The sequence below is a fragment of the Oryctolagus cuniculus genome, chromosome 5 (genome assembly GCF_964237555.1).
Source record: "Oryctolagus cuniculus chromosome 5, mOryCun1.1, whole genome shotgun sequence".
Taxonomy (NCBI): domain Eukaryota; kingdom Metazoa; phylum Chordata; class Mammalia; order Lagomorpha; family Leporidae; genus Oryctolagus; species Oryctolagus cuniculus.
In genome coordinates this window covers 112,467,165-112,493,488 of record NC_091436.1, presented here as the reverse complement: position 1 = coordinate 112,493,488, position 26,324 = coordinate 112,467,165, and the positions used below count along the sequence as shown (strand labels likewise).

Sequence of the window (26,324 nt, the reverse complement as noted above, 5' to 3'; positions counted from 1 at the left end):
GCCCCCCGATGCCCTCCCATGGTCGCGGGGTCCTGCAGCCTCGGCTCTGCCGCTGGGAGCGACGTTTTAGGAGAGGACTGCCCGTGGGTAGTGAGCTTGTGTCGCCCCTTGTTTTGTAACTGTGGGGATTCTGAGCGGCTCCTAAGCACCAGGACTCCGTCCAGGTCTGATGGTAGTCGGGTTTGCTGAAATCGTGGGCTGTTTTCCCCGAGAGCTTTTTGTCTTCATCGTGCTTTCTGGAAAAGTCTCTCCCTTCAAGCGCGTGGCTGCATGTTAAGCATGTTTTGGCTTATTTTTATAGATAATAGAATCTGTCCCTCCAGCTGGGCCTGAAGCATCAGAGGCAACAACGGATGAAAATGAAGACGACATTCAGTTTGTTAGTGTAAGTAGCACCTCATAATCGGGGATTTCCCCATTGTGAAGGGCCATGGTAGGGCATTCCGGGGTGACACTTCGCCAGGTCATTCAGCTTTCAACAAATACTTAGGAAAGTGTGACGCTCACTGGACACGGTGGAGCATGGCATGAACTCGGGGAATTTCCCCCAAAGTAGTATCTGAGCAACCCCGGTGGCCATCACAAAGAGTGAGGCCTAAAGAAGAGATGGTGCACCTGGTTACTCCTCCCATGCCCTCATATAGAGCCATTTATACTCCGCCATGACACAATTCTGATCTCAGACTGGCAGTTTTAAAATGGGCAGAACTGTTTTACAAGATGACACACAGGGGTAGGGGTGGCTGCCGGTAAGGAAGGAGACAGGAAACAAAAAGGGTTGCCAGAACTCAGAATCTGGCATTATGTAGCTTCAGACTTGAGGCAAGTCGTTGGAAGGTTTCACCACCCTCTGAGCTCGTCAGGTTACAGCACAGTGCAACAGTTGAGGCTCATAATGGAGAGTCCTGCATCACCAGGAACAAACTGTGTTGTTCTGAATTTATCCCCATTGGGACAGTATGTTAGCAGTAGTAGTGTAAGCAGGCAGATTGTGGACTCTCCTCCAGACCTACTAAATCAGAATTTCCTCTGGGGTAGGGATGGGGGCAGTAGGAATCTTTGTTTTGGAACAAATGCAGCACCTATGGACCTCTGAACACACTTTGTGAAGTATTCCTTTTGGAAGAAAGCCATATGTTGTTTTTTAGGATGGTTTACATTCATAACTTAAAAAGTTTTATAATGTTTGTCCTTAAAGTGATAGCTTAATTATCCAGAGAGTATTTCTCCTCCAAACTCTGCTTTTGGAGTGCTGTAGTTAGTTGCAGTTTGGTATACAACATTCGGCCATTGGGTGACTGTTGTATGGTATTTTAGTGGGTTTTTGTGAACGGAATCAGTCACAATATTTTTTTCCTTGGATGTTCCCCTTTTTTTCAAACCATAATTGTATTCTGTTCTCATCTTGAACTTGTAAGGATTTGATGTGAGAGTGAGAATGACTTGCGTCTTTCCCCTTTGTCGCTGTGGAATAAGTTTGATGACAGAGTTCCATGGCTCTTTAAGACAGTATTTTAGGCCGGCGCCACGGCTCACTAGGCTAATCCTCCGCCTTGCAGCGCTGGCACACCGGGTTCTAGTCCTGGTCGGGGCGCCGGATTCTGTCCCGATTGCTCCTCTTCCAGGCCAGCTCTCTGCTGTGGCCAGGGAGTGCAGTGGAGGATGGCCCAAATGCTTGGGCCCTGCACCCCATGGGAGACCAGGAGAAGCACCTGGCTCCTGCCATCGGATCAGCGCGGTACGCCGGCCGCGGCGGCCTTTGGAGGGTGAACCAATGGCAAAGGAAGACCTTTCTCTGTCTCTCTCTCACTGTCCACTCTGCCTGTCAAAAAAAAAAAAAAGTCTTAAAATTAAAAAAAAAAAATTTGAGGCAGAGAAAGGAGGAGAAAGAAATCTCCCATCTACTAGTTCACTCCCCAGGTGCCTGCAACTACAAACAAGCTGAAACCAGGAGCCCTGAAGTCAGTCTGAGTATCCCACATTGGTGGCAGGGACCCAACTACTTGAATTTTCAACTAGAATCTCTCAGGTACCTGTTAGCAGGTAGTTAGAATCAGAAGTAGAGCTGGGACTCATACTGAGGTGCTACCAATATGGGATTGAGCATCCCAAGTTGGCGTAATTGTTCACTGTGCTACCGTGGGTATAAAAGCTGCTGAGGGACCCTATCATCTTTATAACAGTGCAGGAGTTTCAGTTTTGCACCAAGATTATTGGTACAATGTGAAATCACTGGAAACATGGGTGTAAGCAAGGAAATTAAAATGTTTTAATAAGTAAGTTCAAGAGCATGTAGGTTAAGTATTAATACTTGAGCTATAGGGGTAGGCATTTTGCACAGTGGTTAAGACAGCACTTGGGACACCCAAACACTGACTTTTCTGCTTTAGATCCTACTTTCTGTTGATACACACAAACTCTGGAGGCAGCAGATGATGGCTTATGTCATTGGGTCCCTGCCACCCATGTGGAAGACCAAGATTGAGTTACGGATTCCTGATTTTGGCCTAGTCCAGTGGACATTTGGGGAGAGAACTAGCAGATGAAAAATCTTTCTCTCTCTACATTTCAAAAAATAGGAAAAATAAATTTAAAAATAAAAATAGAAACCAAAACTTTAACTGCAGAAGGGAGTCATGTAAAAAATAAGTACCTTTTGGGCAAAATTCAATAAGTAAAAGTATTGAGCCAGGAGTTAAGTATCTTAGAGCTATACAGGTTAGTTGGAAGTATATATACCTTAAGTATCAGTAGTTTAGTTTAAGGTATGAGCTAGGAGATGAAAACTATGTAAAGAGTTCTAATAGAAAGTAGTAAAAGATTTTTTTATAGAAACTACGTAATGCCTTCTTTTGTACAACACTAGTAGTTTATCACTTTCACACAGGAAGTAGTTACTTGTATTTGTTTAAAAGGACACTTTGAAGAAAAAAGAACATGTATCAAAATGGGAAAACAATTATACATTCTGGATAAGATTTTTTAAATAGGGAAAGATGTATCAACAAGATGGAGGTCTTGAATGCTGGACTAAATTTGAATTATAAAGTACGTAGAGTGGAACCATTTGAAAATTTTGAACTGGGCAGTACTACAGAAGTTTTTACTCTATATTGGCAAAAAAAGTCATGAAATATAGAGTTTTATATTTGGTTTTTGCCTTTATGTTCAAATCCATATTCACTGTTAAGAGAATTCTTTGAAATAAACTAAATTTTTTGTGGGCCGTATCTTGGTGTGTTGATAATCTTTTTGCAAATGGTATAAAGTAGATGCTTTGGTTTGCAGAATCTGTTTTTTTTTTTTTTTTTTTTTTTGACAGGCAGAGTGGACAGTGAGAGAGGGAGAGACAGAGAGAAAGGTCTTCCTTTTTGCCATTGGTTCACCCTCCAATGGCCGCTGCAGCCGGCGCACCGCGCTGATCCGAAGGCAGGAGCCAGGTGCTTCTCCTGGTCTCCCATGGGGTGTAGGGCCCAAGTACTTGGGACATCCTCCACTGCACTCCCGGGCCACAGCAGAGAGCTGGCCTGGAAGAGGGGCAACCGGGACAGAATCTGGCGCCCTGACTGGGACTAGAACCTGGTGTGCTGGCACCGCAAGGTGGAGGATTAGCCTATTGAGCTGTAGCGCCGGCCAAGAATCTGTTTTCTAATAACAGCAATTAGAGCTTTTTATTTCATGAGGAGATTATTATTTTTTTTTTAAATTGAGAATGTTAATTCAGGTGTTTTCCTAAATTGTTTTGCCATGCTGTGCCTCTTCTGTACATTGCATGACATTAAGAGTGGAATTCTTGGATTTTCTAGTTGTTTACAAGAGGGAATGAAAAATGATCATTTATTAGTTGAAAGTGGAAATTCAGATCAAATAACTTAGAATTGGAAGATCACATGCAAAATAATCTCAACTTGTAGACTAATTGTGGGAATTAAATGATGTATACAGTAAGTTTTGCACAGTGGCCCAGATGCAATAAGTGTCATCTCTTAATAAAATAAATGGTATATTGAACATTTTGGTTCTTTAAGTTCATTATATTGGGAGCTTTTCTGTATCTACTAAAATTAGTTAATGTATATACTATTTGTGTATTAATATTTTCTGTTGAAATACATTTCCAGTCAGTCTGTCTTTTTGGTGATTGCTAACATATTTCCCCTTATTCTACCACTCTGTCACTTATAACTATTATTAAATATTGAATGAATAAATATTCTGAATCACTTAAGCTTTTTGTTAACTAAGAAACCCTGCTTCTGTTTTATTCTCTTTATTAATGTAAGTGACATCAAATTGTTTCTCTTGTACTTCAGAAATGGTTGCATACTAGTATAATGGTCCACTCCAGTAATAAATTTCTTGAAAGTTTTTTTCATTCTTATTCTTGCCCTTTCTATTTCTGCAGCTACTTTTTAATCCTGTTTGTTACTGTTTTTCTTATTTTTTTTAAAGATTTATTTATTTATTTGAAAGACAGAGTTATAGAGAGGCAGAGAGAGAGAGAGGTCTTCCATCCTCTGATTCACTTCCCAAGTGGCTACAACAGCCGGAGCTGGGCTGATCCGAAGCCAGGACCGTGGAGCCTCTTCCAGGTCTCCCACGTGGATGCAGGGCTTAAGCACTTGGGTCATCTTCCACTGCTTTCCCAGGCTATAGCACAGAGCTGGATCAGAAGATGAGCAGCTGGGACTCGAACTGGCATCCATATGGACTGACAGCACTGCAGGCAGTGGCTTTACCTGATATGCCACAGTGCTGGCCCTTTACTATTCTATTTTTTTCTACCCATTTTATTTGCCTTAGGTTTTGTCATTTTTTTATTGCCCTTTGTTCTTTACTTTTTCTCTGTTTGTGGAATTTCTCTGTTTGTGGAAACAGTCCCTGCCTGTCTGTTTCTGGTTCCCTGGTGGCTTTCTTGGTTTACTTTTTTTTTTTTTTTAAGATTTTATTTCTTTACTTGAGAGGTAGAGTTAGAGAGAGAGAGAGAGAGAACAGTCTACAGTCTGCTGGTTCACTCCCCAAATGGCCACAATGGCCAGAGCTGGGCCGGGCCAAAGCCAGGATCCAGGAGTTTCTTCTGGGTCTCCCACACGGGTGCAGGGCCTCAATTGCTTGGGCCATATACTACTGCTTTCCCAGAGCATAGCAGAAAGCTGAATCAGAAGAGGAGCAGTTGGGACTAGAACTGGCACCCATATGGATGCCAGTGCCATCGGTGGAGGCTTAGCCCACTATGCCACCCCACCAGCCCCTTGGTTTACTGTATGTGGACCTGTGATAAAAGGTTGAAAAACACATTTTTTAAAAGTTTTATTAATTTGAAAGGTAGAATTATATATAGAGACAGAAAGAGAGATCAAGAGCTCTTCTATGCTGTTTCACTCCTCAAATGGCTGCTATAATCAGGGCTGGGCCAAACTGAAGCCAGAATCCTGGAACTCCATCCAGGTCCCTCACATGGGTAGCAGGGGCCCAAGCACTTGGGCCATTTTCTGCTGCATTCTCAGGCATGTTAATAAGAAGCTGGATTGAAAGCGGAGCATCCAGGAATTGAACTGGCACTCGTGGGATGCTGACATCATGACAGTTTAACCTCCGTGCCACAGTGCTGGCCTTAAACTACATTTTTTTAAAAATTAATTAATTTATTTGAAAGGCAGAGTTAGAGCACGAGTGAGCTTCCATCCACTGGTTCACTCCCAAAATGGATGTTGTGGAGTTGGTCCTGTCCTAAGCCAGGACCCAAGCTTTTTCCAGGTCTCTAACATGGGTGTAGGGGCCCAAGCTCTTGGGTCATCCTCTGCTGCTTTCCCAGGCAGAAGAGCAGAGAGCTAGATGGAAGCGGAACAGCTGGGGATGCCTGCACTGCAGGTGGCAGCTTAACACATTGTGCCACAGTACCTGCCCCTAAGACCACATTTCATGAAGAGAACAATCCAAGGTGATGATATGAATGCGAAAAGCTGTTATATTTTTGTCTCTTCTACTTCCTTCTTGGACTGAACATATAATTTTGACAACTTCAATCGCGTTCTGCCATTCTGTTCCTCTCTTGCTTTTTTTTCCCTTCCTTCCTGCCTTCCTTCTTCCCTTCGTCCCTTCTTATTTGAGAGAAAATCCTGGGGCTAGCACTGTGGTGTAGTGATAAAGCTGCTGTGTGCAATGTCAGCATTCCATATAGGCATGAGTTCGAGTCCCAGCTGCTCCACTGCTGATCTAGCTCCCTGCTAATGTGCCTAGGAAAGCAGCGGGAGATGGCCCAAGTGTTGGGCCTCTGCACCCATGTGAGAGACCTGGATGAAGCTGCTAGCTCCTGGCTTTGGCCTTTCCCAGCCCTGGCATTGTGGCCATCTGGGAAGTGAACCACCTCTCTCTAATTATGTCTTTCAAATAAATAAATGAATCAAAAAAAAAAAAAAAAAGGAAAATCCTAAATCTCTATTACAGAATCATGCCCTAAAAGTTTTACCCTTTGGCTGGGTGTCCAGATGGATCTACCCAAAAGTATAACAGTTTTCTAGTTGGGTTGAATTCATAGCCTATGGAGAAATAAGCTATCTTTGAAACTGGATGCCTCTTCTAGGAAAGGTGATCATTAACTAGATCTTAATCTCTATCTCAAATAGGCAACTTCCCTACCGTAAGATATCTTTCCTTCAACCATATTTTCTCCTGTTATCCTTTATCTTATTTCCAGTATACTAAATTTTTAAAAATAATAATCCTTTTTTTTTTAAAAAGTATTTATTTGCTTGAAAGGTGGAGTGACAGCAAGAGAGGGAGAAAGAGATCTTCCCTCTGTTGACTCACTCCCCAGATGGCCTCACCGGCCCCTGGCTGGTCCAAGGCCAAAGCTGGGAGCCAGGAACTCCATCCGTGCCTCCCACATTGGGTGGCAGGAGCCCAAATACTTGTGCCATATTTCACTGCTTTTTTAGGTACATTAACAGGGAGCTGGATAGAAAGAGGAGCAGCTGGTCTCAAACCTATGCCCATATGGGATGCTCAACTTTGCAAGACCCCTTCTGTTAATTTTTTAGAGTCTGACTTCCATGCTCACTTCTTTCTTTAAAACTCTCTTAAAAACATTTTAAATTGTACTTTTGCCAATTCAGTGGCATCCTCTTGGTGCTCATTGTTTTTGGTACATTTAGGATTAACAGTTTGTTGAGGTAATACCATATTTTTATTTTAATTCTAGAGTTTTAAGTCTTTAGGGGAACAACTCTTAAATCTCTAATTCCAGGTATGTTCAAACCTGCAGATTACAAGTGTGCATTTACAGCTGTCTGCCAGATACCTCTTGTGTATCACTGGTACTTCAATCCATTATGTAATAACATCGGTTGTCTGTGTCCGAGTTCCAAATTCATACTAATGGCTTTAGTATTCTAGTCACCTGAGTTGGAAACCTTAGAGAGACTGCTTTGATTCTTTGGTTTTGTTTAATAGCCAATTTTTTCCCCTGTTTTACCCATATTCTCTAATGTGTGCACTAGCTCACCTTTCTTATCACCAGTTTGTTCTGCATTGTGGTCCTGTTTTAGTTACTGGACTTTCTCCACTGCCTATATTCTTAGGTGATTAATCTTGTTGAAGCACAGCTTTTTTTTTTCTTTTTTTCTTTTTTTCTTTTTTTCTTTTTTTGACAGGCAGAGTGGACAGTGAGAGAGAGAGAGACAGAGAGAAAGGTCTTCCTTTGTCGTTGGTTCACCCTCCAATGGCCACCGTGGCTGGTGCGCTGCAGCCGGCGCACCGCGCTGATCCGATGGCAGGAGCCAGGTACTTATCCTGGTCTCCCATGGGATGCAGGGCCCAAGTACTTGGGCCATCCTCCACTGCACTCCCTGGCCACAGCAGAGAGCTGGCCTGGAAGAGGGGCAACCGGGACAGAATCCGGCGCCCCAACCGGCACTAGAACCCTGTGTGCCGGCGCCGCAAGGCGGAGGATTAGCCTAGTGAGCTACGGCGCCGGCCTGAAGCACAGCTTTCAATGTAATCCCCATCTTACTTATCTTTTGCCTATAGATTAAAATCTAGGCTTTTAAATCTGGTCTGTAAAAAAATAATCATAATTGGAAAGGATGGAGAAGACATTTGACCTTGAGTCTCTAAGGGTAGGAGATGAAGCCAAGCTGTCAGAGATGTGTGGAGATTTTAACAGATTATTGATACCCTTCTGGCTCAAAAGATCATAATATCTATTCTCTTATTAACATTGTTCTTGTACTTTCCTTTTCCAGGCAATAGGCTTGGACTTAATACTCTACCAGGGTTTAGGCTTTTGCTTTTAGGTTTTATAATCATTTCTTGTTAATGTGCTCAAAATGTTTCCTTCTTTTCTTTTGTTCTAGTTATTTTCTGCCGCCCATTAGGCTGCTGCTTCAGAGGAATTCTTGCCCATCCTGAAAATATTCATTGCTTTAAATATCAATTTGATTTGAATAACTGTTCATGATTTGTGAATTTGCTAAATTTTTTTTTTAGGAAGGACCTTTAAGACCTGTTCTTGAATACATTGATCTGGTCAGCAGTGATGACGAAGAGCCTAGCACCTCTCATAGTGATGTAAGTACATATGCTTCAGATTTTTTCCTGTGTCACTTAAGAGGCAATCTCAAGTGATAGTCCTTTAGAGAATGGCCCATTTCTGTTTCAGAGGGCCATACTTGGTGGTCAAAGGAATTCTTTACTCAGAACATCTCCTGCTTCAATTTTGTTTCTCTACTTTCAGTGAAAAGATAATATGACCTCAGGAAGTTCTAAGCCTAGGAAGTGATACCTGATAAAGAGGAAATGTAATGATATCTGCAAGCTTTTTGACTCCTCTTGCCGTTCTCCTTTGTTGTATTCTCCTCAGGCACCCTATAGAACTGAGCCTTTTTCTTCCAGAGTTATGTGGCTACTGAAAATTTGTTTCCTCTTAGAAGAAAGGATATGTGAAGATCCTTTGGGGAATAGAATGTGGGTAACAGTTTATAGGTGATAAGTTATTTATGTCATCCGTTTCAGCCTCCTCTTTCCCCTTACATTTTAGAGTTATTTATGTTAACCGGTGACTTACTGATTGTGGGTTTGACCCTTAAACCAGTATTTGTTACTCTGAAAATCGAACTAATTGGGGCCTTTGTAGCAATCTTGCGTTCATCTCTTTGCCCTAGCCCAGATTTCTATTAATGAGCTGTTTTCTTGATGGATTAGGGAACTCTTGGCACTTGCTCACAATGTCCAAAAAGCGTCTTGCTCTGTGATACAGGGAATTGAAACTTGACTTGAATCAAAATACCTGGATTTAAGATGCAGCTTTACTCTTTACTAATTTTTCAATTTAAATTACTTTTTCACCTCACATGTTTTTTAATCAATTAAGGAAAATACCTACCTCACAGGGTTGTTGTGAGGATGAAATGAGGTAACAAATATCTAAGTAAACTCCTTAAAACCACAAGCTAAAAATTTCGGACCAAACAACTGGAACGTTATTGATGGAGAGTGAATGGCAGTAGTTTTGAAAGGGCTTAAAAATGACTCTCTTTTATAAGAGAGTTTTGGTAAACTTGTTTTTTGTTTCAGTAGAACTTTTCACAAGTTTTCTCTACCATCATTAGCTTCCACTTGCTGGCTTATATGTTGAAATGGATTTTTTCTTTCAATTGTTAATACTTGTGATCTGAACACCTCTTCTTATCCTTGCACAAAAACCAAGTAGCAGGCCAGCATAGCACCACTTGAACTGAGCTTAGTGTTACTGATTTTTAGACTTCTAGATTAATACCAGTGGTTGATACTGTGATATGGAATAGTGAATTTTAAGGATTTGACTTTTGTAATCATTTTGATGACTTGTAGTGGATTGTTCTTTTAATTATAATACCTTAAAAATTGAGTGCTACTTACTGGACATGCATCTCTGCACTTGAAAGTTAACATATTAAAAGCATATTTTTTTTCTTCCTTGGTTTTCTTGTTCATGTGGATAACCCAGAGAATGCCTGAATCTAAGGTGCCATCCTCTGAGAATCATCGCCCAGAAATGTGCTCTAGCTGCAATACTCCTCTTCCCATTGGAGACAGCAGCTCCTCCTTAGGGAGTTGCTCCAGCAGTCCACAAAGGATAGTTTCTCAACCTTCCTCTGTTGAGAACCCATTGGAGAAACAGAAAAATGATCAAAATAATTCAGATATTAAGATTTCTGATACAGAGACACTTAAACCATCACAAAATTATCAGACTCTGCATTCACCTTCTCTTCTGATCCCCCAAGAATCCTTGGCCTCTTCTGAGGTTAAGGAGAATTTACCTATAGAGTCTTCTTCAGCTTCACAGCATGGACAGGATGCCATCCTCTATCTCCAGACACAAGTGGCTGAGATGTCCCGGGTGATACGTGATCTGCAGTCTAGGAGCTGTTTTCGATTTCACCATTCTAGGCCAAGTGAGAACTCCTCAGTGCCTTGGGACATATCTACCTCTAAAGAAGAACATTTATCCACAGTTGAAGAAGAGGCTGATTGCAAATCCCCATCAGCTGATGACAAAGGGCAGCCAGCTGACCCCAGCCAATCTAGTTTCACAGGTCTTTTGAAGAGAATGGAACAAAGAGGTGTTATAAAGAGGGTAACATTACAGTCTGAAGCAGAATCATGTGAAGGGAAACCTGATTGTGTGACCTCTAAAAAACGTTTGGTTCCTCCATTGCATCCTCTTTTGAGAATTGCCACTACTGAGGTTTTTAAGGACCCTGCTGATTGCCATCCTTCTTCCTTCATGGGACACAGGGTATATCCTGTGGCTAAGGACACATCTCCTTTCCAACCAAATCCACCAGCTGAGGGCCCTATTGTAGAAGCATTAGAGCACAGTAAAAGAGGAAGCACAACATCCCCTCTAGATTCTACCTCAAAAGAAATGGAGGTCATGGGTTGTAGGTTCTATCATGCTGCCTCCATTGCAGCCCGGGCTGCTAGCTACATGGCCTACATGACTCAGTATCAGCGTAAACTCTGGGAAGACATGGAGGATCTGGTTCATGACCCAGAGTTTGATCGTGGAAGAGCAAGATGTATAATATCTGATGGTATGGATGCAGGTCTTTGGCAGCTTTGTACTACTAGGGACATCATGGACTCTGTAGTCAGAGTTATGGCCATGGCAATAGACTATAGGAGGCAGGCCTGGCTTCGACTTACATCTCTCAGTAAGAAAACCCAAGAGAAGATCTCACACTTGCCCTTTGATGGTATTTCCCTTTTTGGACAAGATGTGAATGCTATTGTTGCAGAAGAAAACAGTATAAAAGAAAATGACTATAAGGATCACAGATACTATAATCAGCATCGATACTTTTATAGTCATGATCAGAAAGCACATTATTACAACAGAGGATACACCAAAGGAGATTGGTACAAACCCCGAAATCATCCATATAGGTACAGAAAAAAAGGAGAATCTCCAGAACGCCATGGGTACAAGAATTAGTAACCTGTTCATATTTAGCCAGTCATCCAAGAACCTTTGCTCGTTCCTTCTCATACAAACAAGATTAACAGATGGGAAAAGATCTGAAAAACTGAATGTCTGGTGTGGTCCCAGCTGATGTTTGGATTCCAGATTTTTGGAATGAAGTATATAATTGGCCAGGTGAGCAATGAAGACTATTCCTGTTAGGAAGATGTTTATTATTTCTAGGAGGAGGAGGAGGAGGGCACTCAGGAATCTGAATCCTCTTGTGATTAAAGAAACATATATGCATTGTTCCTCAGGAAATCTTAGTGGTAAACTGAGGACTAGCAGATTTTCATTCTGGAAATAAACTACTACGGGATCCCCGTTTACTAAAAGCAGAGATAAATGTGTCATTTTTAGGTCATCTTTGCTTCCTTGATCAAACTTCAGCTTGACAGATCTTCACAAAGTGAAAAATCTATTACAGTCTCTATGTCAAGACCATCAACTCACCAAGAGTTAGTACTGTCATCAAGCTCTATGAGACTTCATTGTCAGCTATGAAGTATATGTCAGCTGGAATTCAAATGAAATTTTGATAAATCCAGTTTGTTTCCAGTTGGGATAGCTGGATATCACAGGTTTACTATGGACATCAGCTAGAAAAGGACTTTTTGACCTGTTACCATCTCTAGAAATTTTCTCAGTAACTGTCTTCGTCAAGATTGCTGGCTGCCATACCATCAGCACTCATAAAGCCACATATGAGAGAAATCTTTGTTGTCATCAATCCTAATAGCCTTTTACCTATCAAACTCTCATTACAGACAAACTGTAAGACCTAATCATCGTGGGCCTTTCACCAAAATGGCCTTCTTAAACAAACCTACCTTCTAAACAAGTTGTTAATTCTTTCAAGCTTGATAATGTGCAACACTTTAAATACAAAAAAAGATACACACATCAGTGCCCTGGAATTAAAGATGTCATTCATACCATCGAGGCATACAACTCTCAACTCTTAATTAAGAGCAGAAATTCCGAACATGTCTGACAGTCTGTTTTCCTTGTTGTAATAAAGTGGGATGCCGTCAAGCTACATTTTGTTGAGAAATCCTTGAGATTTAAAGAATAACTGTGGATATAGTGAAGAGAACAACCCACAGGCTTCTGTTTCTGGGTATCTATTTAAATGATGATATCCATTAATCTTGAAATCAAGACTTCCGTGATGTGTTTTTGGTTAACTGATTAATTTACTCAGACTCACCATAAGAGATGACTTATCTTTTTGCGCCCAATAATGATTTTCTACCATTTGGAACTAGCAGCAGATACCTCAGTTATATGTCTGATGATATCTTCCCTTTAATTTCAAGGCAGTGGCTATATCTTACACCAGCCCTTCACAGCCTGACTTTGGGAATGGAGAAAATGTCACGTTTGAGGGGTCTGAATACATAATCTGGTATTACCTGCTTGGCAACCAAAAAAAAAAAGTTTCCAATTGATGGATTTATAATTCTGAAGCTTCTTGGTTTGGTTTGTCAAACATCAGGTTTTTTTTTTCATCTGCTTGATCATGGTGTTTTGGGTATTTGCTATTAGTAGAATACAGCACTGATACAGCGGTTATGTGGTTTCTGTTCTTGCTGTAGATTTTGCACAGTGGTGATTGACCGTTTTCCTGGTGCCCAACTTTTTAATAGTTTTTGGAAGCTTGTTCCCCATCCCCATCATATCCATATTTAGTGCCCCTTTTAAAATCTACTTTTCTTCTCCACTTATTTTTGTGCCATAGAGGTTGAAGGCACCATTTCCCTGCTGGAAGTTATTTTATGAGATAACTTCATGGTACTTTATTGGTCCGGTTCATCTTATTTGTGGATTGATCCTGAAATAGTGTTGAAAAAGATCATTTAGCCAAATCATTTCTAGAGTTAATATTTATCTTATTTTTCTAACTTTCCCACAAAGTATTACTTGTATTTCATTACATCTATGCCAGGCTCAACAAACTGTCTTCCCAACTGAACTTGAGGAAAACACTGATTACCTGAAAAGAAACAAGGGTGTAAAAAGTAATAGCACAGATTTTTATAGCTCATAATGTGTATTATACCAATCAAGTAGTCTCATGCTCTTGACTGTAGTTGTCTTCTGTGAAAGTACTTCCAGGGATCTCATGGGAGAGACAGACTTTGAAAAACATTTTATGTGGCTGCACATACATATTCTTGTTTAGCTTGGACTACTTCAAACCATTCCACTTTTCCATTTCTCTCTCTTCCTTGTCTTGAATTAGGATGCTATATCACAAACTTGATGATTTTTGAGATAACCTTATTTGCCAAAATCTAAACCAAAATAAATAATGCTTGAAGACATGATTCTGTGAAACTGATTTGGCATTTCTCATATCATGCTCCCACTTTCTTTTTTCCTTTTTACATTGTGGTAAAAAACACACAAAACTTAGCACCTTAATCACTTAAAGTATTTCATTACTGTTAACAGTATTCTCATTGTGTAGCTCTTCTTTAAATATTTGTAAAACAATCACTATTCTCTTTTGTTTGTGATATTTATGTTGCCTAGTAATAAACTAAAAGTAACTTTGCTTAACTCTTTAATTGATATGCTCTTGTGTCTCCAGAGACTTCTGTTTCCCTGAAAGTAAAAAGTATTGGACAGTCATCAAATCGGTGATCAAGTAGGAACGTCAAAATATTTGACACTTAAGATGGGGATGGTTTTTACCTATAGATTTGTTTTTTGACTGCAGAAACAATAACCTTAACTTGTTTATCTTTTTTAAATTTTAAAATCATCCATTGTCATACTTGAATGATATTGATGTTATAAAACTAGAAGTGGCTACTCGATCTAGATAGGTGATCCAAATAGAATAGGGAACTCCACAATTAGATAATTGTTATACCTGCACTATGCAGAACCTGCAACAAAATTCCTTATTAGGCTAACCTTTTTTTTTTTAATATTTATTTTATTTATTTGAAAAGCAGAGATACAGATAGATCTTCCATCCAATGGTTCATTCCCCAAATGGCCAAGCGTGAGGGCTAGGCCAGGCCAAAGCCAGGAGCCAGGAACTTCTTCTAGATTTCCCATGTGGGTATCTTGGACTGTCTTCTGTCTTTTCCTAGGTGCATTAGTGGGGAGCTGGATTGGAAATGGAGCAGCTGGGACTCAAACTGGTGCCCATAAGGGATGGCGGCACTTCAAGCAGTGGCTTAACCTGCTATGCCACAGCACTGACCCCTAGGCTATCATTAAAAAAATCTCTAGGTTTTCTAGGAGGCCTTGGAATAGTTGCAAGTTTGATTTGGTGTTCTCAAAAGGCGTGTATTTAATGAGTTTTTTCTTAAAAAGTTATTTCTTGATGTAAAATATGTATAAGACTGTAAGGTTACTTAGTGTACAAAAATACTATTTCCATTGTTAACACGAAGTGCCTTTTAAAATTTCATGCTTTTGTTTAAAACAAATTTTTAGTGTCTGGCATCTGTTGATAGTATTTATGTGAATACTTTACAGTGACTCAGTCTTGTAGTTTGTCACCCATAAAATTGCACTATCTATAGGTACTCTCCTTCTGAATGTTAATTTGTATTCTTTATAGCACTATTGATTCATTTAAGAAGGTTATAGAGTATACCTCCCTCCCTCTTATTTATTTAGCTTCACAGAAGTTCTTTTTAGTTATTAGTGACTGGACCAGTTTTCTGGGTATTAAGGCAGCTTTGTTTTTTTGTTTTCTGTCTGTATGTTTTAGGGTTTTTGATTGAATCTTTTGTCTTATGTCTACCCTTTTTTCTGTAGCCATGGTAATGCAATGTACATCTGATAAGTGCTTATGTTTACTTGGTCAGAAGAGGCAAAGACATTTAAAACAGTAAATTTGCTGACACTTTTTTATTGGACTGTGACAGCTTTCTTGTCAGTATAATTACATTTAAACTATTTTTCTTTTTAGTTGTGTTACAGTTTTTTTATCAGTATAATTTCATTTGTTAGCCTTCAAAATGATATTTTTATGAGAACGCTAATTTTCAGGCTACTTGGATATTGTTAGTACTGCACTTCTAATTTACTTCATGATACTAAATGACCTGATTAATAACATCCTCTTGGGCCTAGTACATCCAGGATCAACCTCTCAGGTATTATAGACAAGGAGGCTGAAAAAGACCCACTGCAGAATCCCTTCTAGGTGTAAAAATGGGATTCCGATATGGATGAATATAGAGTTAAGTGACATTCATTCATTCATTCTTTTTTTTTTTTTTTCTAAATTTATTTATTTATTTGAAAGAGATTTTCCATCTGCTGGTTCACTCCTGAGATGGCTACAACAGCCAGGGCTGGGCCAGGCCAAGGCCCAGAGCCAGGAGCTTCATCTGGGTCTCCCACATGGGTGAAGGGGCTTAAACACTAATAGCATGTCAAAGCATCTTCCACTGTTTTTTTCATTTCATTAGGGAGCTGGATCAGAAGTGTAGCAGCCTGGACACAAACCAGTGCCCAACCAGCATTTTGGGTGGCAGTTTTACCTGCCGTGCCACAATGCCAGCCCCAACATTTGTTATTCTTGAAGACTGAGTCGGGATTCTAATGAAGCCCTGTGGATTAGATCTTTGTAGAAAAGTTTAAAGATTGCATTAATGAAAATATTTTCTTAATTTGAGATATATTTTGCCCCAGCCTTGGCACTGTTTCAGTTTGCTTGTCTTTTGAAATTTACTATTATGTACTTAATGTTTGTGGTGAGTCCAACAACTTTCACGTCTGCATTAATCATAAGATTAATATCATTTTATTGGCCAGATCCATTCCATATGGATTTTAATGGATACACAAACCATTTATTTACTTTTCACTTAAAATATACAGGTAGTGGTTTTCAGTAAACCAGTGATGGTTACTATACTGAATATAGATCATTTTGTTAATTTAATGAGATTTATAAGCTATTAAAATATTCTTTTATGGAATTCCCTTCCTGGGTAAGTGACTAGAACCCTGTTTTAGTAAGTCATGTTTTTCCTCTTATTTGTGCCATATTTTTGTACTTTTGACATTTCATTTGTTTGACTTTAATGAAAGCTTTTATATGGTACTATTTGGTACTGGAAATTATGTTTGCTTCCCGTGGGATGTATCTGGAAGGTAGTCATAGTCCAGTCTTGTCTTTTTGAGGTTAGCCTGTCAATTATTTTACTGTTTGTGTTGATCTTTTCTAACTCTTTATGCAACATTTATTTCTAAAAGGATATCTGATCTTCTCCTTAATCTCTTAGGTAGATTGTTATTTTTTATTCTACCAGTGTATACTATCTAGGATTTGTGTTTTTATATTTAAATGTGATACAACAGAATTATTGTAACAGATTTTTCAAGTTTTTCCTATAAAACTAATACGTTTTTTAAAAAAATTCTTTCCCTAATATCTTTTTAAAAAAATACATAGCCAATCTAGTGTCAAACTATTCCTGGCTATTGAACTTGTATCCATTTTTTTTTTTAATTTTTTTAACTTTAATATATATAAATTTCCAAAGTACAGCTTATGGCTTACAATGTCCCCCCTCCCCCCATAACTTCCCTCCCACCCACAACCCTCCCCTTTCCCGCTCCCTCTCCCCTTCCATTCACATCAAGATTCATTTTCAATTCTCTTTATATATAGAAGATCAGTTTAGCATATATTAGGTAAAGATTTCAACAGTTTGCACCCACATAGAAACACAAAGTGAAAAATACTGTTTGAGTAGTAGTTATAGCATTAAATAACAATGTACAGTACATTAAGGACAGAGATCCTACATGAGGAGTAAGTGCACAGTGACTCCTGTTGTTGACTTAACAAATTGATACTCTTGTTTATGGCATCAGTAATCACCCTAGGCTCTTGTCAGGAGTTGCCAAGGCTATGGAAGCCTTTTGAGTTCACCGACTCGTTTCATATTTAGACAAGGTCAAAGTAGAAGTTCTCTCCTCCTTTCGGAGAAAGGTACCTCCTTCTTTGATGACCTGTTCTTTCCACTGGGTTCTCACTCGCAGAGATCTTTCATTTAGGTTTTGTGTGTGTGTGTTTGTTTGTTTGTTTGTTTGTTTTGCCAGAGTGTCTTGGCTTTCCATGCCTGAAATACTCTCATGGGCTTTTCAGCCGGATCCACATGCCTTAAGGGCTGATTATGAGGCCAGAGTGCTGTTTAGGACATCCGCCATTCTATGGGTGTGCTGTGTATCCTGCTTCCCATGTTGGATCGTTCTCTCCCTTTATTATTCTATTGGTTAGTATTTGCAGACACTAGTCTTGTTTATGTGATCCCTTTGGCTCTTAGTCCTATCATTGTGATCAATTGTGAACAGAAATTGATCACTGGGACTAGTGAGATGGTATTGGTACGTACCACCTTGATGGGATTGAATTGGAATCCCCTGGTATGTTTTTAACTCTTGTCCGTTTGAGGTAAGTCAGCTTGAGCATGTTCCAAATTGTGCATCTCTTCCCTCTCCTATTCCCACTCTTATATTTAACAGGGATCACTTTTCAGTTAAGTTTCAACACTTAAGAATAACTGTATTAATTACAGAATTCAACCAATATTGTTAAGTAGAACAAAAAAAATACTAAGAGGGACTTTTATCCATTTTTACTGCCTTCTTGTTTAATGGTGGTATTATCTTAGCATTTCTACATATTCTCACTATTATTACATACAGTTTATGGGCAAATGCATCTTATGGAGATTTGAAGCCCATTGCCATGGACTAACTGTAGTACAGCACTGATATATTTTATCTTAAAGTTAACCAATTTTTTTTTAAGTCTTAAGAGTTTTCTTGAGGTAACTATTTCAAATGACTTACTGGGTTTTCTGATGGCATTGTCAAGAGTTCAGTAGAGTTCTCAAGTTGCTTGTACTTTCTTTTAGGGTTTTCAAAATCCTTCAAGTTGTAGTATTTTATAGAATTCTTGAGTATATTCCTTTGTGGAAATGAAAGTAAATGTTTTATATTTGGTGATTTTTTTTTTTTAAATTATGGTTTGACCTTAAGTGCTTCGAGTATTATTTTGTTATAAGATTTTTTTTTTTTATGAGACTAACTTTTGTATCCTGCTAATCTCTGTTTCCTATCTTGCTAATCTCTATGAGCTGTCTTAGGCTGTATTCTTTCATTACCCTTAAAGTGGCTCTGTCACATCAAGGGCTACACAATTAGACCTCTTGTTAACCTCTACTTTTATGTAATTATTTTTCAGAATACCTTGATATGTAATATAGTTATGTGCTAAATAGCTATTATGTTTCTGGTACCTTTATACCTCTTTTAATTAGTGAGGCAACAATGATGTGGATGTTGGAATCAAACGCTTGCCTGGAGTCACTAAATACAGTTTAAGGTTTTAATTCCTTAAGTTTTTTTTGTTTTTTTTTGTTTTTTTTTTGCATGTTTAATTGCTTAAAGCTGTTAGGTGAACAACCCATTCCTTTCTGCCTTGAGTAGGATACAGTTAAAAGGTAAGTAGTCACATTCAGATTTTTTTTTTTTTAATCTTCTTCTAGTGGCTTACAACAGCTCCTATATATTCTAACAGGTCTAGGAAACATCTTGTTAGTATTGTGTCTAATTATCATCTTCCTGCCTTGGAAGGAAGTAGAAGAGACAGTCTACATTTATAGAACTTACAAATGTACTAGATACTATTGAGATAGAAATTTATCCCTGATTTGCAGGTAAGGAAGCGAAACTTAGTATATTGTCATTAAGCAATTTGCTCAGTTTGTGGATCTGAGATTTAAATATGCATTAAGTCTCAATTCATTATTGCACTGAACTGCTTCCATTTGTTTTCAAGGTCCCACTCAAGTCTTAGCTGTGTTAATTCTTGGTTATTTCACTTGTCAGATCAGGAATCCTGTTTTCATTTCTCCTATTGAGGTTTCACTCTGCTGTACTAAGAGTATTCTTGATTCAGTTATTGGATTTTGTTTCATATATTTCTTATTTATATTAATTTTAGTTGTATTGCTTTTTATCTTTGTCCACCCTTTTTGTTTGCTGCACACTTAATTTCAGATAATACTTAATTTTTTAATTGACATCTTGAGGATATTGGCTTAATGAAAGGAAGATGGAATGTTTCAAAGCACGTGGTGTTGAATTCAGAGGTCTTGATCATTATTATTAGCAAGTCAGATCACTCTCTAAGCCTGTTTTTTTTACTCTCAAAAGAGGTCATACCTGAGAGTCCTTTGAAAAACTAAAACTCAATATAAATTTCCTTTTTTCAGTGACTTCTATTTTTTATGTTTATAGATTTCTTATTACTGTAGGATGATTATATAGAAACATATTTAATATGTTTAATAGCATGTAATATTTTTATTTCATGCTGTTGGATCATGTTCACCTTATTTTACAATTTTTTAAGGTTGTATTCAAGCCTAGCAATGGACTAAGTCATTGAAAATACTAATACATTTAAAGATGTATTTACAGTAAAAGTTTCTCAAGTATACACTAAGAAATGTTCCTAATAGATAATAAGAAATAAAAGAGTGTTAGATAAAGAGCTAGGGTGTTTATGTATATAAGATTTTTGATGAATGGCATTTTGTCATTTTGTATCTGTATTGGAAACAGTCTCATTTGTTGAACGTCTTTCTCGATACCTGTTACATGCAGGTAGACATTGAGGGTGTTCTGGGACTACTAAGTGTTAATAAGAGACTCATTATTCTCTTAAGAGAAGTAGATATTGACACAGTGTAGTCACTATCCTGATGGAACAAAGAAGAGGGCCATTTAGAGGCATAAGGGAACTGTTTCTTACCAAGCACTTGAGCTGAGTTTTAAAGGGTTGGTTAGGGAAGATTTGGTCTGGCGGAGAAGCAGAAACCAGGCATTAGAGGAATAGAGGAATTGTTTGTACAGCAGTGTGGGGAACATCATGAGGTATGTCTGATTTCAGAGTTACAATGAATAACTTTTTGGGACACAAAAATCAGAGACAAAGCTTAAGAGGAAAATTACCCATGAAAATATATTGGTTTTTGTATATTGAAAGTATACTGTTTGTGTAGCCATTAATTGTAAGGTTATAGAAATTGTCTGTCTAGAGGTTGGTTTGTATTGTAGTCCAACAACATCAGAAACCATTATTTACTGTTTTCCTTGACCTGAGCCCAAGCAGGGCTTTCAAGAGTGCACCTTGGGTGCCAGGATAACTGCAGCAATGAGAAAGAACGGAGGCATTGGTAGCGAACAACTTTAAAGATTAACAGGATAATGCCAGAGAAGTGGAGTATGGCATCCCATCATGGATATGTAGTTGCATACTTTAGGGTTGCCTTCTGGCGGGGTGTCCTGAAGTATAGCTAAATGTGGCTATTTCTATGAATTTTAACATACAGATAATTTCTGGGTGTATTTTAAGAGAATGAAGATACTTATAAAAATGTCAGTGCATTGACATTTGGTGGTGGTGTACTGAAGAAGGAACTGTGAACCTTGTGCCATTGATACCTGCAGCAGCCCCTGAGCTAATTTTGTTAACTTTCTTTTTTCTCTTGTTTAAGTATCTTTTCTTACCATTGTTGCCACTTCAACTTTCTCCCTCCCTCTCTTTTTTTGTGGTGCCAGAAACAGCTTTGGCATTTAGGATTAAACTGTTCTAACTCTTCTGTGCTTTGTCACAACTTCATATTCAGATATGTTAAAAATTTCTCTTAGTTCCAAAGTTGGTTTTTTGGTTTTTGTGGTTCTTTTGCTCCTATATAAAGGAGGGTCAAAGTAATTTTTCTAGGGTAGGATTTTTGTGAAATTAGATATCGGCAATTCACTCAAGAAAGAATACAGGTACAATCTTTGATAACAGGTTTGGTCATACTAACCTTCTTGACTAAATGAAGTACCCTACAGAATGGGGTATGTCTGTATATATGTTTTAAAATTTGTTCATACAAAGCTATAAAGCAGATGTTTTGTGTCCTTTGTATTTGCAAACAATAACCATTAGGGTTGGGAAGGAAATTGTTTTGTAAAAAGGGAATTTCCTGGTTTCAAAGCTTTGCTGCTTGAAATGGTAAATAAATATTATACTGCTGTGTTGTGTTTCATCTCTTTGTTTTATCTGTATTTAGTTATAAAATTCTTGAGAAAAATTACTGCTTTTCAAAATGTTACTTGGGAGTGTGGTTTGAGTTATAAGTTGGGCAGAAGGGGCTTTTGGTAAACAGAACTTTTGAGGGTATATGCCTGAGGCCAAACTAAGGACTGAAGATTTAGCATGAGGAATAATAAGCAGGGTTTGAAATTGAGTAACACATTTATTCCAGGAATTCATTTCAAACCAAGAGTGTTAGGTGAATAGTGTGATGGGTTGCAAAAAATTAATTCGTTACACTTTTGCAATTGGTTGCTCTGCTGAGTGCCCTTTAAACTTGGGACCCTTATATAGAAGATAAAGATGGTGGAGGAATTACTTATCCTTCATTTAGTGCCCCTAGCTAATCAGTGTCAGCTGACATTCAGGGGCACTGTATTAATAATTAGACCTCTGCTTTGAGTTGTTCTGTGTATACCTCTGTTGTTATTATTTTTCCTTTTATTTCTAACAATCACATTTCCTTATTACTGGCATTTTTGGTGTCCAGAAAGTGCCTTTGATGAGTCAGATAAGCAACTGGATTGTTTATGACACTTCCTTGGGTAAAAGTACTTTTGCACAGGGCTTGCCTTTTAGAGTACACCATCTTGTGTGGATAGATGGAGAAGAATTTCTCCATTTCATAGAGAGTTCCAGTGACTATATGTTTTCGTTAAAGTAATTCTGTAGAAAGTGCAAAATTTTAAATTTTTTGCTAGTTCCTCAAGAACTAAAGTGCTTTCTAGAGATTAGTAATAATGATTTTAAAATATAACTTCTTCATTGTTCAAAAGCCATTCACTGGGGCCAGCATTGTGGCATAGCATTAAGCTGCCACTTGCAACACCAGCATCCCATCTTGGTGCTGTTTGAGATCTGGCTTCTCCACTTCCTGTCCAGCTCACTGCTAATGTACCTGGAAAGCAGCTGAGGATGGCCCAAGTGCTTGGGCCCCTCCACCCACTTGGAGGCACGGATGAAGCTCCTGGCTTTGTCCTTTCCTGGAGAGTGAACCAGTGGATGGAAGATCTGTCTCTCCCTTTCTCTCTTTAACTCTGCCTTTCAGATAAAAATAAAATAAATCTCTGCGGGGGAAAAGAAGTCATAGGCTAATAGAGTGACACAACTTGCTTAAAATGATTTTATCTGTGATGTTCTGCTTGTCAACATTGTGTTTCTTTCAGAAATCACTGTGCCAGAAGTAGAATCACTTTTTTTTTTTGAGGATTTATTTATTTGAAAGGCAGAGTTACAGAGAGGCAGAGGCAGAGAGAGAGAAGAGAAAGGTGTTCCATCTGCTGGTTCACTCTGCAGATGGCTGCAATAGCTGGACTTACCTGAAGCCAGGAGCCTCTTCCAGGTCTTCCATGTGGATCCCAAGGATTTGAGCAGGGGCCCAAGGACTTGAGCATCTTCCACTGCTTTCCGAGGCACATTAGCAGAGAACTGAATTGGAAATGGAGAAGCTGGGACTCAACTGGCACCCACGTGGGATGCTGGCACTGCAGGTGGCCACTTACCTGCTACACCACAGCACCGGCCCCGAATCATTGCTTTAACTCTGAATTCCTTTTGGGTTGAACTTGCCAAATCTGTAAACTGACTTAGCAAGTTACAGCAGGAAGAATTAACTTAGGCTCAACTTTTGGGTGAGCAGGTGTGTGTGTGTGCGTGTGTGTGTTAAGAGTAGAGTGAAAGATCTGCCTGTTCATAATATTTGACAGAGTATATTCATGAGACTCCCTTAGAACAGTTTTTTTGTTTTTGTTTTTTTAGAATTTTATTTATTTGAGAGGCAGAGTTATAGACAGAGGGAGAGACAGAGAGGTTTAGATCTGCTGGTTCATTCCCCAAATGGGTGCAATGGCTGGAGCTTGGCTGATCCAGAGCCAGGAGCTGGGAGTTTCCTCTAGGTCCCCCACATAAGTGCAGGGGCCCATGCACTTGGGCCATTTTCTGCTGCTTTCCCAGGCACATTAGCAAGGAGCTGGATCAGAAGTGGAGCCGCTGGAACACAGACCAGTGCCCTTATGGGATGCTGGTGCCATAGGTGGAGGATTAACCTACTGTGCCACAAAGTTGGCCCCAGAACATTTTTTTTAAAGATTTATTTTATTTATTTGAAAGAGTTACAGAGAAGGTAGAGACAGAGAGGTCTTCCATCTGCTGGTTCTCTCCCCAGATGACCACAATGGCTGGAGCTGCACTGATCCAAAGCCAGGAGCTCTTCCAGGTCTCCCGCACGGTGCAGGGGCCCACGGAGCCCAAGGGGCCCAAGGAGCCCAAGGACTTGGGCCATCTTCTGCTATCCCACACCATAGCAGATAGCTGGATTGGAAGAGGAGCAGCCAGGACTAGAACCAGCGCCCATATGGGATGCCAGCGCTTCAGGCTTTAACCCACTGTGCCCCTCAGAACATTTTTAAATAGAACAAATAAGGCCAGCATTGCAGTAAAGCCACTGCCTGTGATGCAGACATCCCACATGGACGCTGATTCATGTCCCAACTGTTTAACTTACGATCCATCTCCCTGCTAATGCACCTGGGGAATCAGTGGAAGATGGTCCAAGTACTTGGGCTCCTGCCACCCATGTGGGAGACCTGGATGAAATTCCTGGCCACCCAATATGGGGATGCTGGTGCTGTAGGCATGAGCTTTTCCCGGTAGGCCACAGTGCAAATCCCTCTAAATTAAACTTGATTAATAATGGAAAACAATTATTCGGTGAAAACTTTCTTCTAAATAGTGGGTCTTATTGGATGTGAGTTAATGATATTTTGGTCAGGGTTGGTGAGTTCATAATCCAGTTTTTATTGAAGTAGTGTTTTTCAGTAAAAAGACAAGTGCAGTTCAGCAGCCTTGTCATTAGGCTAAATTTGTTAAGTATGGGAGACTTTCAGAGAAACAAGAATATTAACTTCAGATTTGTCCTTGTTCTTATGAAATGCTTTGATCATTGATACTGCTTATTTTAAAATGCCCTTAGTTCGGCCGGCGCTGCGGCTTAATAAGCTAATCCTCCGCCTGTGGCGCCGGCACACCAGGTTCTAGTCCCAGTCGGGGCACTGGATTCTGTCCCAGTTGCCCCTCTTCCAGGCCAGCTCTCTGCTGTGGCTCGGGAGTGCAGTGGAGGATGGCCCAAGTGCTTGGGCCCCTGCAGCCGCGTGGGAGACCGGGAGGAGGCACCTGGCTCCTGGCTTTGGATCAGCGTGGTGCGCCGGCCGTGGTGGCCATTGGAGGGTGAACCAACGGCAAAAGGAAAGGAAGACCTTTCTCTCTGTCTCTCTCTCTCACTGTCCATTCTGCCTGTCAAAAAAAAAAAAAAAAAAAAAGCCCTTACTTGACAAAAGAAGGAAATTATATTTCAGGTAGCCCGAGCCCTCGTAATGAGTTATGACTGTTGCTACTCTATTACTAAAAGTTGCAAGAAAGTCCTCTTCCTTTCCTGTCCAAGTTTTACCTTTTTTCTAGACTGGAATTTTTGGTATAACACTACCAAGCTACACTGATAGATATTGTTCTTTAGGAAAAAAGAATTCTTTTTGCTTACTTTTCACCCGTATATGCTTTGCTTTTGTGGACATGTGAACTCAGATTTAACTAGTATCATGAATCTGTCATCTGTAGGAGAACTTAAACCTGCTTTGTGCATGTTTTACCTCAAATTTCAAATAAAAATGTAAAGAAGTATGAGACTGACTTTCAAAGCACTTAAACCAGAATCAATTTTTAACCTCTTTTGGCTTTATAGCGTCTTGAATAGTTCTGTTCAGTTCTAGGTATGGAGGAAAACTGTTGTAGAGAGTAACTTAAAAGTATAGGCAAATAGAAAATCTCATTCCTTCAGTATTTTTGTAAAACTTTCCTTTGCTTCTCCTTCCAAAATAACTGAATGGATAGTTTGTGTAACTTGTTTGCTGTCTATGGGTCTTTTTTTTTTTGGACAGGTAGAGTTGTAAACTGGAGGCTGGAGTTGTAGATAGTGAGAGAGAGAGAGAGAGAAAGGTCTTCCTTCCATTGGTTCACTCCCCAAATGGCTGCTATGGTTGGCGTTGCACTGATCCGAAGCCAGGAGCCAGGTGCTTCCTGGTCTCCCATGCGGGTGCAGGGGCCCAAGGACTTGGGCCATCCTCCACTGCCCTCCCAGGCTATAGCAGAGAGCTGGCCTTGAAGAGGAGCAACTGGGACTAGAACCTGGCACCTATATGGGATGCCGGCGCCACAGGCAGAGTATTAACCACGTGAGCCATGGCGCCGGCCGCTATGGAATCTTAATATGCATTTTTTTTTTTTTTTTGACAGGCAGAGTGGACAGTGAGAGAGAGACAGAGAGAAAGGTCTTCCTTTGCCGTTGGTTCACCCTCCAATGGCCGCCGCGGCCGGCGCACCACGCTGATCCGATGGCAGGAGCCAGGAGCCAGGTGCTTTTCCTGGTCTCCCATGGGGTGCAGGGCCCAAGTACCTGGGCCATCCTCCACTGCACTCCCTGGCCACAGCAGAGAGCTGGCCTGGAAGAGGGGCAACCGGGACAGAATCCGGCGCCCCGACCGGGACTAGAACCCGGTGTGCCGGCGCCGCTAGGCGGAGGATTAGCCTAGTGAGCCGCGGCACCGGCCAATATGCATTATCTTACAAAGAAATTAGTCCTAATCTCAGTACAAATAATAATTAACAGTATGCCACATTAAGGAAAAT

General features: G+C 39.8%; 1 protein-coding gene across 5 annotated transcripts in view; it reads left to right on the top strand.

Annotated features, from left to right (window-relative positions):
• ZNF451 (zinc finger protein 451) overlaps positions 1-26,324 on the top strand; it is an 80,965-nt gene that overhangs the window by 642 nt on the left and 53,999 nt on the right. For 3 of the 5 annotated variants that reach the window (XR_011388659.1, XM_008263071.4, XM_070073913.1), the window contains exons 2-3: positions 302-385; positions 8,488-8,568. Coding sequence is in view for 4 of the 5 variants with exons in the window: in XM_008263071.4 (XP_008261293.2) it covers positions 302-385; positions 8,488-8,568 (165 nt within the window). In the remaining variant the exon portion in view is untranslated. Of the gene's footprint in view, positions 1-301; positions 386-8,487; positions 8,569-9,985; positions 11,642-26,324 lie in introns of those variants that run through there. The other 2 variants (XM_008263073.4, XM_070073914.1) reach the window with 2 other exon arrangements.